This window comes from Pinus tabuliformis, chromosome 7 (assembly GCF_031772625.1).
Source record: "Pinus tabuliformis cultivar Carrire ecotype Pingquan chromosome 7, CPIR1, whole genome shotgun sequence".
NCBI classification, from domain to species: domain Eukaryota; kingdom Viridiplantae; phylum Streptophyta; class Pinopsida; order Pinales; family Pinaceae; genus Pinus; species Pinus tabuliformis.
The window spans coordinates 175066020-175084627 of record NC_142293.1 but is presented as its reverse complement, the minus strand read 5'-3'; the positions used below and the strand labels follow the sequence as shown (position 1 = coordinate 175084627).

At 34.5% G+C, this 18608-nt stretch overlaps 1 protein-coding gene across 2 annotated transcripts; it reads left to right on the top strand.

The window, feature by feature from the left end:
- The first annotated feature begins 14505 nt into the window (after nt 1–14505).
- LOC149246408 (uncharacterized) lies at nt 14506–18310 on the top strand. Of its 2 annotated transcripts, XM_089455686.1 has the most exons (5): nt 14506–14598; nt 14706–14760; nt 15603–15657; nt 17210–17257; nt 17586–18310. In XM_089455686.1, exons 2-5 carry the CDS (start codon nt 14740–14742, stop codon nt 18161–18163), a joined length of 702 nt encoding a protein of 233 aa, XP_089311812.1. In that variant the 5' UTR covers nt 14506–14598; nt 14706–14739; the 3' UTR covers nt 18164–18310. The 2 variants fall into 2 exon arrangements, with proteins under 2 accessions (XP_089311812.1, XP_089311811.1); XM_089455685.1 differs by lacking the exons at nt 14506–14598; nt 14706–14760; nt 15603–15657 and having other exon boundaries at nt 16022–17257.
- The last annotated feature ends 298 nt before the right edge of the window (nt 18311–18608 follow it).

Sequence of the window (18608 nt, the reverse complement as noted above, 5' to 3'; positions counted from 1 at the left end):
AAATGATTGAGTGTTTGAATCTTTTTTTTTCTTTTTTTTCTTTTTTTTCTTTTTTTATGGTGGAAATGGATTTAGCACCATCAATTCAAAAAATCAAAATGCTGGAGTGTTTGAATCTTTTTCTTTTTTTGGTGGAAATGGATTCAGCACCACCAAGAATCCCTTGGGCACCAAAATCCTGAAGTTTGACAGTTGTAAACCAGGTCTTAAAATTTTTCTACCGGATTTTATCATAATCGCCCAAATTCCCATTATTTTCAGGGCTAATTTGTGGGTTTTTAGAGTAGGCTAAATAATTCACAGAGACATGTAAACTTTACACTGCCTAGATTTAATATAGTTTTATCAGGTTGTATTCACACAACTTTACATGTTACATCAATCCACTAAATTAGTTGAGCAAAATGACTTAAGTTACCAGCGTTTATAAAGTTTCATCACACAACAAGTTGTCTGCAATTTAAAGTTTAATTTATCTTATATTAAATTAAGACAATTAGTTGGGGTATTTGCAAAACTTAGAGTTAGCATTCCTTGGAAAAAACTTAGACCTGAATGTGAAGTCAAGTTTCTCTAATTATAATAAACAATTCTTCCATTTTTTAGTCTACGAAGTAGCAGTCCAACATAAATGCATGATATAGATTTCAAAGCAATAGGTAATAATATGTTGAACTTAATGGCCAATCAAATTGCTAAAATATAAATAATTTTCTTTTAAAAAATAATAAATTTTAATTCCTAAAGTTAAACTTAAATTTTGATTTTTTTTTTGGATTATATGTACTACCTACCATAGACATAACAAGGTCGCATAGCTAGCATTCTTGCCACTTAGTTTAATTGTTGAACTTTGGAAAATATGAACTAGCGTTCACATTTAAATGAAGGCTACAATATAATTATTCTCGCTTAGTTTAAATATAACTAGATTAGAGTAAGAAACAATAAAGACATACAACTTTGTATTAACAAAAATTACAATTAAAATAGCAAGATACTTCATGATTGCATTATCTCTCAGACAAAGATAATAATAACTCTATTTGTGGATGATTTTTTTTTATAAACTTTAATATCATATTTGTTCATTTTAATCTATTATTTGCATAGTTTTGTATGGAAACATTATAATTTTTTTTGACAAAATGTACAATTACCTTCTAGAAAGGCTCTCATGGAAAAATATGGATGTGTGATATTAGATTAAAATATAGGTAAATAAAAATAGTTAAATTAACTTAGTTTAAATATAGTTAAATTAAAATATATGTTATTGTTAAATATGTTTTTGTTTTTTTTTGTAAGCTACAGTAGATCCTCTTTTTTATTTATAATAGCAAGTTGTTCCATATACAAAATCTGGGTGGCCTCAACTTGCCCAAATGAGAAACCAAGTCTGTTGGCCCCCTGAGTCTGTTATAAGCCATCCAGTAGCAGAATTTAACAAGTCTTTCCACCCAAGCTAGATACACTTCACAACTAGATACACAGTTTAAGGTCTTAACAGACATACTAAGACAAGAAAAATAAAAGCTATCCGCTAAAAAGTCTGGCATAACCTAGAGCATAAAATACTAATCCTTGTTATCATCCTGCTCGGAATCCACGATGGCTAGTGCTGCAGCAGAGTCTCCCGGCGCCGGAGACAGCTCCATAATTCTGTGTTGGATCCTATCCAGCTTGTTGTCCTACATAAATAAAAGAATTTGCATATTCTTCAAATCTTTTTTGAGGTCAGGCAAGCCTCGGGTAATTTTTGCCATCTCCCCTACCACCTTTTCCAGAGCTCTAGCTAGCAGTCGCTTCATGACCCAGTATATTTGCAGGGTTTGTTTAAATAGAGACATCCTGCCCCTAGTATTCCCTAGGTCAGGGATGAGGTCCCTCCAATCTTCCATATCCGGTTCAGAGTCTCCCTCCATTATGCTGCCTTCCATCTCCTGAATCAACTTACGGATGCTAGCATCCATTCCTGTTTTGTATGCTCTGGCCGCCTTATTGACTACCACATCGATGGGTCTCCTACCCTTTTTGGGATCTGCGGTCTCCGAGGTGCTAGGTTCTTTTGCAGCCTGGCTCAAACGCCCTCGACCCCCGCAGCCCCTGCCTCTACCTAGGCGAGCCATTGCATCGTTCTCAGAACCCTGTTTACAGTTATCAACATAAAACATTAGATCTAGAATATCTTCACACATCCATTCCTTCAACATCTCTTTCTTTCTAAGAATTCCCACTCAATTCAGCCCCTCTCTGTCGCTTCGGGATTTCATGGCTCTCTCCAAACGCAGTTTGAGGAGAGAGGCCGTGCAGTCTACCCTCCATTCCTCCTGAGACTTTCCATCCTTTATTTCCCAGGGCCAACCCTTTATCAAAATTTTTCCCTCCCTAGTTGCGCCTATGCCCTGGATCCTAAAATGCTACAGTTCTAGGTTGTCCCTCTGCCCCTCATCCCTATCCTCAGGCCTACCCCTTCGCAGCCCCTTCCCAACGTACCAAAGCTTGCCACCTCGCTCGACATACTATAATTCTCAGTGGGAATTACAGGAAAGAAATAGGAAGAAACATACCCGGATTCAATATGCTCAGCCAAAGAAGTCTCCAACGTATGCGCTGCCCTACACCCATCTTCCTTTCTCTGCGAGCTATTCCTTCTCCCTACTCTTACCACCCTCACATATCCCTTCGCACCTACCTTATGTCCCATCCTTCTGCCGCTGCCGTTCTCACCACCCTTTCTCCTCATAATCACCCACCTTATGTCACTTCTCTTATTAGGTTGTCCCGCGGTCATGCAGGACGCCACCACGCCCTGCTGTACAAGCATGTGGGCAGTGGTCAGCGAACCTGGCCGACCTCTCCTGCTGTCAATCATAATGCCTGTGCAAACCCACTTCATCACCCCGATTGGGGGTACATTATTTTTATTATTAATTTGTACTATATAATCGATTAAAGTAGACGACAATAAAATAAAAGATTGCAATTCATAAAGGGCTCATGGAACTCAAAGTTTCATCACAACCCTATCCATGCATGTGACTGGAAGATTATGCATGGATGGAGATGGACTTTTAGAACAATTACACTAGGCTATTGATGTTGAATGGTGATAACTAATTTAATTTTATGTGTTCTAACCATCATTTAATTTTAGTTACTCCTTTAATGTACTAGAAATTTTCAAAAAAGAAAAAGAAAAATCATTAATAAAATAATGAAAATTATCTCAACATTCTTGTTATCATATCTTTGCATTTAATAGAACTACTTCCTCCCCCCCCCACACCCCAAAAAAAAACCTAAACTTTAGAGGTTTATTAGTTGTGCTTTTACTACCTAGGTGGAATTCTCCTTAAAATTTTGTTCCAAAAAGATCTCTTTATATTGAACATAAAAACAAACAATATCAATGTCCAAGGTTATAATGGAAATTTTGTTCCAACTAACTTTAATCTTGTGAAATATGTTGTAAAATTTATTGGTAAGGTTATTAAAATTAATTTTATTTTCGTTTTTAATAATTATACTGAAAATATTGTATAATTTATAAAGAAGATTTATTGTTATAATACTTAACATTATCTAAAAGAATTAAAAAATAATAATAACAAATTCCATATCATTATCACAATAATATTTGAAATTGAAATTGTACCTCAATGTAATAAACCAAATGTAATAATATAAAGAAATTAATGAGACATCATTCACATTTCACTTTATTTACATATTTTTGTAGTTTATTTAAATTTAGATTCATTAAATATGGGAAAGATTAAAATTTTTAATTATTTAATTTTATGTTATATATTTTCTTTCTATTAAAAATGTTACACATTAATAAATTTAATTTCACTTAATATTTATAAATCTATGTTTAAAATAGATTTAGGATAATTAATTTCTTTTCAATATTATTAAATTAATTTTATTTTCTTTAAATTTTATTTTTATTATTTACACGTTATTTTTTTAAATGTAATAGTATATTATTTTTTTAATGATAATAAAAATTTTGACAGACATTTTAATTAATTGTTATTAAAAATAATTAAAAATATATATAAATTTTAAAATTTTGAAGTATCTTTATATAATTATTTTTATAATTAAAAAATTGATTATATAGAATGAAATTGCATCATATAAATTGTTTTTTTTCCTCAAGTCTATATTGCAACATGTCATATCCATCTATGATTCGATGCCAAAAAAGCAGCCCAGAATGAAAAAAGGCAACAGAAAAGAGAATGAACGCCTCCGCACAGAATCCCCAAGAGCGTTTTTTGATGGCGCTGAGCAACAAAACAATTGTGGATGCGGGGTTCACATCATAATGGACAAGAACCTTCAATACTTTATGGCTTGGAATGGAGGAAAGGGCACTAACAGTATGGCTGAGGCGAGGGCGTTAGCGGGTCTTCTCGCTTTCTGCAACTTTTTTGATATACAGGCTATTTCAATTTTTGGTGACTCCAAATCTGTGATTGATCATGTCATGGGATCGAGCCACATCAGGAGCCCACACCTAACAGGTTGGATGGACAGGATCATGTTTTACTGGGGACTCATGAAAGACAGTTCCATTCATCACATTTGTCGTGCTCAGAATCAACAAGCGGACTGCCTGTCAAAGGAGGGTCTGCTTCTAGGTATAGGTACCTGGTCCTTGAAGATAATATATGGTGAGAATTCCTGTTTTATCCAGGATTTCTCTATCCCTGGATCTTGAATCTCCTATGGTTTTTTTCAGGATTTTTCTTTATCATCTTTTGTGTTTAATCTTTGTACATGTCGTGGTATATGGGTGTCCAGCAAGCTCTGAGATCTAGTTTTCATATCTGAAATGGTCTGGTATGTGAGGCATATATGACTGGTTTTGGTTTATGACTGATGGTTTTTGAAATAGCTCTGATGATTTCTTTTCCCTTCTGGGGGAATCATTCTTCAGTTTTTGTTCTCAGTTTTTGCCTTCAAAATCAAGATCCTCCAGCTTCTGAGAGCTGATTTTCTGTACTATTTGGAACCTTTATATAGTCTCAATATAATACAATGATGCTTTTTCATTCTGAAGAACAATATAAATTGTTTTTTTGCACATCGTCAAAGTGGGCATGGATCTTGAAAGTGAGGAGGTTTAATAGGGCTAGCAAAATTGATATTCTAAAATGAATGGATAGAAAAGGAATCTGCATTTTGGCCGAAAGCTCTGAGGGCTCCCCACATGTCTCTTTGAACTTAGTGAATTAAATGCACAGGTAAACTAAAATGAATTTATAGAAAAGAATCTGCATTTTGGCCGAAATCTCTGAGGCTCCCCACGTCTCTTTGAACTTAGTGAATTAAATGCACAGGTAAATTATTGAGAAATCTAGGAAAAAATATGGGAGTCTTTTACCAAGGCCGAAGAATTGATGGTCAAAACCGGTTGGAATTAGGACAAAAAAATTTCAAAAATTTTTATAGAGGCAGTGTTTGAATAGTGTTTTTATGGTGGAAATGGATTCAGCACCATCAAAAACGACTAAGACACCTAAAATTTTGAAATTTAACAACTATAATTTGGATTTACAAAAATCTTTGCCAGATTTTCTTTAAATATGACTGGAATTTCCATAACTTTCCAAACAATTTCTTCTATTATACTCCAGCAAAATATACAAACTTGCTATGTCTACCCACTACCCACCACCCACCGCACGAAGTTTCTGGAGCTTCAGCCAGCACATTAAATACAAACTCTTTTCATGTAAATTACTGTCGAGGAAGTATGAAATTAATTGCAGTGAATTGTCGTACCACGTTTGTAATGATTACATAATAAATAAAACGTGGCAACCATGAAATGGCTGAGAATTTATGGTCGTACCACGTCTGTAATAATTACATAATAAGAGACAACTCGAATGAACCAATAAAAATTAAAATAATAAAAAATATAATAATTATTTTTTGTTTTATAATATTATCTTTATCATTACCATTTGACTATTTTTTAGGGAAACGCCTAATCAGCCATCCCCAGGGTATTTAATGCTAGGGGATATGCACGCTGCTTAGCGCGATAACACGGGAGCGCCCAATTTAAACATTAAATACCCTGGAAATGGCTGGTTAGGCGTTGCCATTTTTTAGTCCAATAGAAATTAATTTAAAATCAACCGAGTTTTTGAATACGTAATACCTGCCGGCAGGATAATAAATACGCATAGCCATCTTGTGGTCGGAATAAAAATTTGATTTGATTTTCACATATTTTCCAAAACAAACAAAACAACATAAATTCGAGTCATTAAACGGATAGAGAAGTCGAGCAAGTTGTCATGTTCTCATAGCCGTGGAGTTGTTTAGTCACAACTTCCTTAGGGTCTTGTCATGTCCTCATAGCTGTGGAGTTGTTTAGTCACAACTTCCTTAGGGTCTTGTCATGTCCTCATAGCTGTGGAGTTGTTTAGTCAGAACTTCCTTAGTGTCTTGCCATGTTCTCATAGTCGTGGAGTTGTTTAGTCACAACTTCCTTAAGGTCTTGGTGCTAATTTCACCTCGATGATGTACATAGTTAGTTGGTGGTTCATTGTATCTTTTGCAAAGTTTTCTAATTCATGAATTATGTACAAAATTCATGAATTATATTTTTCTTTTATGGAAAGCAAATAATAATGTGTATGTACAAATATAAGATGAGACGTATATATTTATTAATTCTAAAATATTTAGATTTTGTAATTTTATATAAAATTTATAATTATAAGAGAAAATATTGAAATTTAAAAATGTATTTATGATGATGATGATGGTTAACGTTTATTAAGACTAAATTTTGGTTTATCGGACCTAAAGAAACGAATTATTTAGTTTGATTTAAGATTTTATTCTATGCTCAAAAATTTGGATAGAAGCCTCCGAGCTCACTATAATTTTGACATCTTAAAAGGCTAGGAAGGTGAGTATTGCAAGAAAGATTATGAAACTGAGATCTAATGTGGTTGTAAGCGGGGCACTCTAAGAGGAAGTGTTTTTCATCGTCGATGTTCATATTCTCACAGAGATGGCAGGTCAATATTGTAACAAAGATTATGAAATTGAGATCTAATGTGGTTGTACGTGAGGCACTCTAAGAGGAAGTGATTTTCATTCTCGATGTTCATATTCTCACAGAGATGGAAGATCCTTTCCATCCATGGTGTTTTAGGAACTGCCCAACGACCCGTTTCACTGTGGAGCTCATGAGAGTTCGTTCTAATATTGGCTATATTAATTTTCTTCTTTGAGATAGTTAAAACAGAGAGATACTTTTGATCTTCTAGGGTGGGGTTGATGACCTCCTTATAATATCTTAATTTTCTTTTAGCTGCTAAATCTTTCTCACACCACATTTTTTCTTTGAACTTAGAAATAACAATATTTTTAATGTTATTAATGTTTTGCAATGCAACATTCTAGTAGATCTCCCAATGGTTTAACCATGCCCTTGTGTCTTTATACCAACCTCGTTTGAGCCTTAGGTGATTTTGGCTGGAATTTAAAGCTAGCCTATGAAGTCTATGGTCTCCTATGTTATTGAGCTTGTGCTTGGACAACAGAAGCCTAGTCATAGCTAGGCTCTCGATAGGGGAAAGACCCACTTCTATAAGGAAAACATGATAGGGTGTATTGCTTTTAATTTTGAGGTTATACGTTATAAAACGCTTCTAGATTTGCTCAATCTTTCTCCAGGATTCTCTAGAGATGCTGCAACCCCAAACCTCACATCCATATAAGATAACAGGAGTGACTAAAGTTTCAAAGAGGAACTTCTTTCTATCCCACATTAGGAGGTTTTCTGTTTTACAATTATTTTCACGACCAAAATAAGCTTTCCACCCCCCATTAATCCTTTTCTCAATGCTATAGTTCCAATTTAGCTTGTGATGAATACCAATTCCTAGGTACTTGTAAGAAGACACTTCCTCCAAGTTACTATTGTCATACATAAAATTAGCATAAGTGTCCTTCTTGGATTTGATAATAATAACTTTTGTTTTGTTAGTGTTAACCGTCATACCCATGGTAGAACAGAATTCCTTAAGAAGTCTAAGTTGCTTATCAAGATCATATGGACACTTTGCGAGAAGAACAATATATAAAATATTATGTAAATAATGAGATTCAAGACTCAAATCCTCGTGTGTCAAACCAATCAAAATTAAAAATCAAGAATTTAATTAATTTTTAATATTCAAACTATAAAAATATTTAGCAATATTTTTGTAAAAAAATCAATATTTTAAAATTTACTATAACTTTTATAATTTTTATGTGATTTTTAATATAAAATAATTTCATTTGGTAAAATTTAGGTGAATTATTTTTAAAAAATCTATTAATAATTATTTTGGTAAAAAGCATGAAAAATTAATTCACAGACAAAATTTAACTCAATTCTTATGATCCTTCTAAAATTATAATTGAATTTTAAATGAAACTAATTTAAAAAACATGTCTCAAACATAAACACTTAATATGTTTTAATTTAAGTGTATTTCAATTAATAATTTGTTCATTTGTTAATTTCATTTTTTTAATTATGATTTTTTAAAATAAAATATAATTTTTATTTCTTTTCTTTTTTTGCTAGTTGATTTGTATTTATGAGTAATGGAATATTTATAACTAGTTATTGTTCCAAAATGTATAAAGAGAGGCAGATAGATTATTAAATTGGAATTGTTGAATTTGAAAAGTTATACTTTAATTTGAAATAATAATTGTTGCATTAGATTTAGGTTGTTTAGTATGTTTGTGTTAAGTGGTTAATACACAACTTAAATAATTGAAATATTGAAATGATGAAAGTTGACTATTCTAGTGGCAACTCTTGTTAAATCATAATTTATTGATATATTTGGCTTATAGCATGCTGGTTATACTCTTACTATTATAATTTAATGAGAGGAAATTCTAACTATGTCACCATTTATAACAATTCCTAATTTACTTTCTATTATTTATAAGAAACAGAGCGCTCATAAAAATACAAAAAGATCTTCTTTCCATAGTTTGCTTCATTCAAAATTTTTATATTGTAACTTTAATTTCGCCAAGCAATTTCGTGAATGATGAATAGAAAGATTTTGAAGTATAACTGCGCATACTAGTAATCCTTTGAAGTTGCAATTTAATTGATATTTTGTTAAAGTCTGGTTTTGATTTATTTTCTTCTGTCAAGCGAAGTAAATATAGTTAGAATACTTTAATATTTTCCAATTAGAATCAGAAGTTCTTTATTTTCAAGTAGAGTTAGAATTTCTTTTCCGCAAGTAAAGTTAGAATTTATATTCTGCAAGTAGAGTTAGAATTTCATTTTTGCAAGTAGAATTAGAATTTTCTATTTGCAATAAGAATTAGCATTTCCTTTCTTCAATTAGAACTAGAATTGCCATTATGTGATTAGAATAAGTTATGATTTTGAATTCATATATATATTAAAAGTTCAGTTTTGATTTCAATTTTCTTTGAAGTAGTTTTAATGGAAATAACATGTGTGTAGAAAAACTTTGATTTGATCTGACGTTCATTCATATTTAGATCAATTTCATCTTGACAAAAAAAAACTAAAAATAGAACTACTAGCATATATTGTGCACATACACTTCATAAGTACACGAACCTTGGTTGACAACTAATGAAGTAATTTAACATCAGTTAAATTACCTAACACACCATCATGTACCTGGTTGCAATCACAACCAGCCGAAGAATTAAAAAAATTTATTGGTCTAACTGACTCGTCAAACACTTTCTGGTACAATGAATAATGTGAGGAAAGATGAAAAGACTCAGGAGAAGATATGACAGTTGTAAATAAATTAGATTGAGCTATTAAGAAGAAAGGATCAACATGCATTTTTTGTTCCACGAGATTATCTTCATCATCATAAAGATTGAGTAGAGGCATACCAATGCAACATTCAGATTGATCATGCTTTTCTTCAATAGGGTATACCAAAAATTCAACAACCCAAAAAATTACCTTTTCGGGTTTGTCATATGAAGATGAGTGGATGAAATAAAATTCAGAATCATTCTGAAATGAAAGAGCATCACATCGCATAAATGTAGATTGCGAGCTATGAGAAACATATTTTGAATTGATACCTCGTGAATATAAGCATTCAAAAGAAGGAAAGATATCATCTGGTGTACTTAGATATCCATCACCACATGTGTTAATGGAAACATGGATGTCATGGTGATGGTTTTCCAAAGTCTCAACTTGAATGAAGGATTTGAAATCATTTGACAAGTTATCAATATTTCAAGATGCACAATCAACTGAGAATATAGGATCATGTTGACAACGCTGGACCTACCAACATGTCAAGGGGATCTCCCTAGTAAGAAGTCCCAATTAGACCTCAGACCATTTGGTGTAGGAGTCCCAGCAGTGGGTCGTAAGGTATTTCCTTGACTGCAATGTCTCACAGAGGCAAGTAGGATAACTCTGTTAGCAACAAGGGTGTGACTGATGTAGTGAGTCAAGGAAGGTGTATGAGAGGTTCCAACACTTCGAAAGGGGAAGGAGGTGAAGGTGAGTTCCATTTTGAAAGGGATCAATCCCAACTCGGCTAGGAACACACAACACAAAGGACATGCACAGCTTCTGGCGGAGTAGTCCACTTGGATGTGACAATCAATTCATACAAGGTAAGATAACACGTACAACGCTCATGGATCAGTCCGAGACGAGTGCTATGGTTGTTATAGCAAGGTTCAAGTGAAAGGTATGTCCGATGTCCGACAGAGCAGTCGACACAGATAGTGACAACATTAGCAACATATGAAACACATTAACAACAAGATTCATATAATTGCATGTGAATCGGTTCATACAAAAGTACGTAAGTTAAACAACATATATCATTAAAGCAACTAGAGCAATCCAACTAAAATAACAACATATGCATGAAAATGTGTTGGCTCTTATTACATAAGGAATTGTAAGTCACAATCATACAATACATCCATGTAAACCTGTTATCCCCAACAATCGAACGTTACAGCCACATCCACCTGCTCCTCCAAAGAGATGTATTAGCTCTGTGCAGTGGAGGAGCCAAGGCTCGTTACAATACTGTCCAAGCCTTCTTCTAGATAGTCTTAGTAGAATCTTGGCTGACCAAAAGCCTCTACAATGAGTTATGAGGGACTATTTAAATCAAAGGGTGGGGTGACCCTTGAAATTCCCCTTTGTGACAGTTTAGCTACCCTCATGACTCTTCACCTACTCTACGACTGTTACATCCAACTATTGACACTTGACTTACACTTGACATGACTCAAAATTACAATGCACATGTACTCATGTGAGACAACATGGCTTGAGCAGGTCTTGCAAGACATCACTCACACTCGATCCACTTGATTAGACCAAATCTTTGACATTCTTGTGATGGTGTAGGTGGTGAGCTGATGCCAAGCTTAGTCATCCATGATGGTGTGCATGCACCTCATGGTGACATCTTGTTGAAGAAAACTCTTGCCTCTGTTGCAACTGGTGGATTGGTTCAGCTCCTTCATCCAACTCATCTACTAACATGCGCATGTTCTTCTTGGGTGTGGCTGAACCGGCAACACACTGATGCATAGTGTCCATGCTGATCTTCAAGTGTGTGCTAGTGGTCATGCGCATCAACTTGTCGAAGTACATGTTCAGCTCCAGTTAGACTTGCTTCTTGTCTTTGCCTTAGTGAGTGTGTTGAATGGGTTGGGTTGCATGTGTGCGCACAATGGCATGCACTCTGTTGAATCCCTTGCATGCGATCAACAACACTGCTCACCATGTCTGCTCTATGTTAGATGTTGGGATGGGTCTCTAACTTGTATGGGCACAGTTTCATCCGTGAGTGCACGTTGTGCCCACTATTGTTCCTGGTCCTGCTACAACTCATTCGTCTGTCTATGCAGTTTCATGTTCTTCGTTGAGTTGTTGCTTCGACACATGAAACTCCTTATTCATTCCATTATCTATCTTCGTGCGACCTTCGTGTCGCGCTGTCACCTCATAGCCTGAGTCTCCAAAGTTGCTTTCATCATCAATGGATCTGCTTGATCTTGCAACTTTGTTCCACCTCTGTGTTGTCAACAACCTCCCTCTTGCATTCACTGCATTCGATATACTATCTTTAGCTGTTCTTCGTGATGCTGCTCGCTATGATGTTGCTGCTTGATGTCCTTGTCTATGAAAAACTTGATGTCTTCGTGAGTAGGCAAGCTCATAGACACTTAATCGAATGCATCTCCAAGTGTGCTCTGAACGATGTCTTCGACTCTGCTCTCTTGGAAGCCAACCTAAATTCATCTTAATCGTGGATATATCAAGTGATGAGAGAGATGAAATATCTCGAGGTGAAAACCTTTCCTCAAGTTTTACACTCTAAAAAGAGGTTTGCACTTCAAAAAATTTGATCCTTCTCGGCACTTGATAGATCGAGGCTTAAGATGGATCTAGGTAGGTTTAATACATTGTCATACTTTTTTTTTTTCTTTCTTTTAATTCTAGGCTAAGCCTAGCCTGGGGTTAGCTTGCATGTTGGATGGAACAATGATTTAACCATTAGCAGGATGTTGTCACTAGGATTGTACAATACTCAATTGAGCCTAGATGCCCCTGTAACCCCAGAATGGGCTTATGACCTCAACCCCTCCCCATGAGATTTAATCGTATATACTAATAAAAGACTAAACCCCACACAACCAATTAATATAAACCTCATAAGTTATATTGCCATACATTTATATGAATTAATAAAATAATATTTTTGAAAAATAATAATAATAATTGTATAGAATTTTCAAATATTTATATTTATAATTAAATTATTCAATAAACATATATATTTTTAAATTAAAATTAACTTAATCAGGAAAAACATTATATAAAAGAGGTGTAATATGCAGTGTTGATGCTTAGTACCTACCTCTTTAAATGTTTATAGAGTTAAAACCTCTAAAACCATGCATATATAAATTATGCTACATACTAATGATAAATCCTAACCTTGCATATAATATCATATCTGTCATGAGAGTGAATTATTATTAATGTTTTTTAATGGTAATTTTAAAACTAAATTATTATTATTATTATTATTATTATTAAGAAGTAAAAAATTGTATTAAAAATTATAAATGTATAAATTTGGAAATGTTACATCAATATTTTTTATTTAAAAAACATAAAAAATAAATTAATTAAAAATTGTTTAGATAAATAAATTATATTTAAAAAAATCTAAATGGTTTATGTAAATAAATTAATTTAAATAAACACGGTAAGTATCAATAATTTTCATTGATAGGTGATCTGGGATGGGTGACCTCCAGGGAGTCCCAGAAATAGTGATTGACGCTATGTGATTCATTTCACTAGTCTCAATCCCATTTCTTCACCCTTGTGAGCATCACCCCATACAATGAGTGCTAAGTGAACTATTCAAAAATCATGAGAAATTAGTTGGTTACGGTTACTTCTCATGGAAATGGTCATAAAGGAATGACTTAGTTCAAACAGTTAAATCCCCAAAAAATAATATCTTAAATCTAAATGGTTTATGTAAATAAATTAATTTAACTAAATATGTTGTTGTTTATTTTAAATTAAATTCATTATCCTAATTATTAATTAAAAAAAAATAAAAACTAAAACTATCTAGTAAAATTAAATACTTACCAATCATATATACATAATTGTTTTACATAATTCAATTCATATTTTTATTTTAATGTAAAACTGCGATTTCAAGACAGTAATTTTAAACCACCTGTGATTTTTAATTTCTCTAAAATGTTTAATTTAATTATTTAAACAATTATAGTAGTCTGTCATTTAAACTTTTATTCATTCACCACGTTCGAAATTTTAAAATATTCGTATGACGTAGCTACTGTTAATCAAAGTTTTGGAATAGCTGTAATAAAAATATTTGCCGAAGAAAAAGCCGAAAAGTATGGAGAGAAAAAAACAAGAGGATAACGTCAATGTTCAGTAGGTTGAATAATATTGATAAAAGGTTGGCCATATGCAATTGTCCACATAAATATCACTGATAGTGAATAATATGGAGCAGCTAGGCTGCACACTTGAATGGAGCCATCTCATTTAAGTTCACTTCGATTATATAAATATTTTACAAAAGGCATATTCCAAGTTGACTTTGATTATATAAATATTTTACATAAAGCATATTCCATTGGACGCTTCACGCGTTTATATGGAACTTGATAACAGCTTACCAAATATTTATTTGGCAGGGACAAAATTACTTATTAATAAATTTTGTAAATCCATACTTGGAATCAAATTAAGTTGACTCTTCTCGATGTAATCAAGTAAGGAGACTATCGTTCCTTCCCCAATATACAGACAACCCTAATTAAGATAGGTGAAGGGGATTCGATTCCTTTCTCACCAATATCCTTCCGCAAATCTTTCAGCCCATATTTGAGTTTAATCGGCAAAGGATTCCACGAGGTAAGGTTTCCGGTTAATTTTGCAGGCAGTCAGAGGCCAGAGGCACGACAGAAGACGACAATCTCAAGCGTCCTGTAACCCAAGTGTTTTGAAAATAATTTTATCTAAGGAATACAGTTCATGGGTTTCATAGATATTTATCCGGGCCTTAATGGCACGTTTTTCAATATCGTTGTATTTCTGTGTGCAGACTTGGGATCTGAAAGTTCATTGCACTCGCAAGAATGTTCTCGGGAAAATCGAAGGTAAGAAAGCGTCCCGATCTGGCATCTTTGCTTATAGGTGGTTTTGTTTTTGTTGTAAGCGTAGGTCGCGCGTTCAAATCTTGTTATAGATATTCAGCAACCATATTGCTGGTGCATACTGTATCGCACGGACAAGAGGGTATTTAATATGATATGAGCTGGTCCGACCGTCAGAGTAGTCACACTCTTTTCTAGACTCTTTTCTAGAGGCTTTTTACTGAACGGCCACTGCCCTTGGCATTAAATGAGTTAGAGTTGTATATGCTTAATGGAGTTGTATATATCTAGACAGTTAAATAATTGATTTATAATGGTTTTTTAGATTAATTTTTTAATTTAAGGAGTTGTTTTTAGTGTTATTTTTCAGGTTTTTTTTATGAGTTTTTTAGGTATAATTTTTTTAAAATCGGGCAGAAATTTATTGAAATCACAAGTTTGACGGGTAATTTGCACAATCTATGTTGAAATCATAAATTTGATGAGTAATTCTGCACAATCGAAGTGCCCTATAATTTTTCACGGTACCGAATCCATATATACAGTCAAAAAACCCATTTAAATAACACAAATCAAGATTTCACCTCAAAATTTTCTACCAGATTCAAGCACCAAAAAATCTAAAAAAATCACACTAATAACCCCTCTTTTAAATTAATAATTTAGGTCAATGGCACCTTCTGGGATCTGCTCAAGTGCAGTCATGCACGCATAATGTAACTCACAATGAAGCTTTCAAAATAATTTTATTTTAGTTATGTAAGGAATACAATTCATGGGTTTATTAGATATTTATCTGGGCGTTCATGGCGCGTTTTCCAATACCGTTGTATTTCTGTGTGCAGACTTGGGATCTGAAAGGTCATCGCACTCGCAAGAATGTTCTCGGGAAAATCGATGGTAAGAAAGCGTCCCGATCTGGCATATTTGCTACAGCTAGTTTCGTTTTTGTTGTAACCATAGGTCGCGTGTTCAACTCTTGTTATAGATATTCAGCAACTATATGGCTTGTGCATACCGTATCGCACGGACAAGAGGGTATTTAATATGATATGGGTTCGTAGGACAGTCAGAGTATTCATACTTTCTCCTACAGTCTTTTAACTGAAATGCCACTGCCAATGGCATTAAATGGGCCAGAGTTGTATATTTCCACATAGTTAAATCCAAAGTGGGCATAGACAGCTCCAGCTCCGCTCATTAAATGCAAACTATTTATTTTCAGCGCTTACTGAACACCGCGTTGGGGCATTGCCCGGTATGGCATAGTCGCTTCTTTAGATTGACTTTTTAATTAAATAATTCAGGTCAATGGCACTTTGCCCTTCTGGGATCTGCTCAAGTGCAGTCATTAACACCCTCTTCCAGCGTAAAAGAACAGTAAAAAATGCCTGAAATAGACTGTCCTGCACAGCAGAAAAGGTCTTTTTACACATCATTTTAGCAGATCAGAGAATCCACAAGAAAACACAACCCACTGCACAACAATGGCAGTCAATCTACTCCAAATACTCACAAGAATAGCAGCAACCTTTTTTTACACATCATTTTAGCAGATCGGAGAATCCACAAGAAAACACAACCCACTGCACAACAATGGCAGTCAATCTACTCCAAATACTCACAAGAACAGCAGCAAAGACAAGTCCCTGACTGGAAATTCAAACCAGTAGTTATCTATCCATTCCCTCATCCTACAGTAAAATTACCAAGATCGGTTACTGTAAATTAACACACACAGACCCCAAAAAAATGGCGTTCAACCCACTTACAATGCCCTCGAGCTTTTCTGCACAGCACTTTCTTATCGTTGGCTCATCCGAGCAACACAATCCGCTTACCAGTTACACAGGTGGGCTGGTCTGATCACAAATAGTTACCGTCCCAATTTCCTCAACCGAAATACCTTAAATTCCTAGATTCAAGGCCAGTTGGAGTGAGCCCACTAGCATCTAAGCTGCCACCATTTTGGGAATTCGAGATTCACTTTAAATGCCTATATTTAAGGCCAAAGTTGGAATGACATGACCACTAACATTGAAGTTGCCACAATTTCAGCTTGAAGATTGGCGATACGCCAGTTTGGCGGTATTGCAAACTCGTTTTTATTAATCACTATGTAATAAGTTGTTAATGGGTTGGAGAAGGGCTTTAGGTATTGCAGACTGGTAAGTATTAAGCACTATGTAATAACCTAGGTTAATGGGTTGGATAAGGATGGAGTGATAAATAAAATTAAAAAGTAATAAATCAATCCAATCCAATTAATTCAAATCCCCACTTCAGCTCAGAGCACGCTTGCAGGTAGAATGTTTTCATTTATGTTTCTGGATATTGTTATTAATAATGTGGTCATCTCACAGAAGGCCCCTACGATTTTACAGTAAGCTGCCATCCCCGCATGGTTCTGCAAGTGATAATACTAATGTTAATGGTGATTGTGATTGTGCAGAGAGTGGTCCCTTTTCTCAACCTCTTCCAGAAGCGTCCCATGATGAAGGTCCATCCTCTGGATCTTTGAATGTTTCAATGAAATGAAATTTGATATAGATTAGAAATTTTAATTCAATAACTATGTAATAAATTAATTTCTTGATTGGAAATAAAATAATAAATAAGATGTAAAAGTAAGTTTATAATAAGTTTCCCCGCCATCAGGTGCTTAAAGCACGCCTACAAGTAGAATGTTTTCATTTATGTTTCTGGATATTGTTAATAATAATGTGGTCATTTCACAGCAGACCCCGACGATTCTAGAGTAAGGGGCCATTAGCGCATGGTTTTGCAAATGATAATACTAATGTTGAATGGTTATTGTGATTGTGCAGAGAGTGGTCCCTTTTCTCAAGCTCTTCCAGGCGCTTTCCATGTTGAAGCTCCCTTCTCTGGATCTTTCAATGTTTCATTGGAATCTAAGCGAAAAAAGGTTGATGTCAGCCTTAATGTTTCAGGAACTCCCCGATGCGATGAGGCTTCATCCTCTGGATATTCTGATCTTCCAAAGAGATCTGAGGGACAAGTTGTCGATGTCAATCTAAATATTTCAGGAGCCCCACGGTGCGATGAAGCTCCATCCTTCTCTTCTTCCAGTGGTCCAACGAAATCCAGATCCGATCTCATCAGACGCAAACGTAAAGATAAAGTCGAGGATGTCAATCTCGATGACCTTTGGATACACATATATGAGCTTCTGGGGGTAGATAACAATCTGTCATATCCATCTGATAATAAATGCGAATTATATTACAAGGAGAATATGAATTATGTAATTAGATTATATTATCATTGTAGTCAGATATCTGATTTGAATATATTTCATTTCTTGCATTTTCTTAGGCAAGTCATGAAAAAGCACGTAGTCTCGGCTGTTTTCCTTGGCCCAACGTTCCAGACTTGCGGGAATTAAAAGTGATTGTGTCATTTGGATCTCTCCTGCCGATAAAGGACATGCATGGAGCTGTTAAAGCAATCCTAGGGAGGGTAAATGTTGCTACTGTTGCACCTCTTGTGGTTGCCCATACTTTGGAAAATTTACGCGCTAGTATCACCAACAGAGAAGACATTTGGTATCTTACAAAAGCAATGTATGATCTTGCCCTTCCTCTAAAAACATTGAGCGAAAGCCCCGAGGGAATGCAGGATGTAATGCAAGAAGCTACATCATTGATAGTTAAAGGCGCGCGCGTGTTCTTTCTTCTTCAGGGTGCCTGTCGTAGGTAATACTCAACATTCCGTAGTTATTCTTATCTACCACCCTGTCTGTATAGTACAGGTCAAATGCAGACAGAGGCCATTGTTAATATCCAAAATAAGTGATGAATATCTAAAGATGGGAAATAAGTGTTTTCACA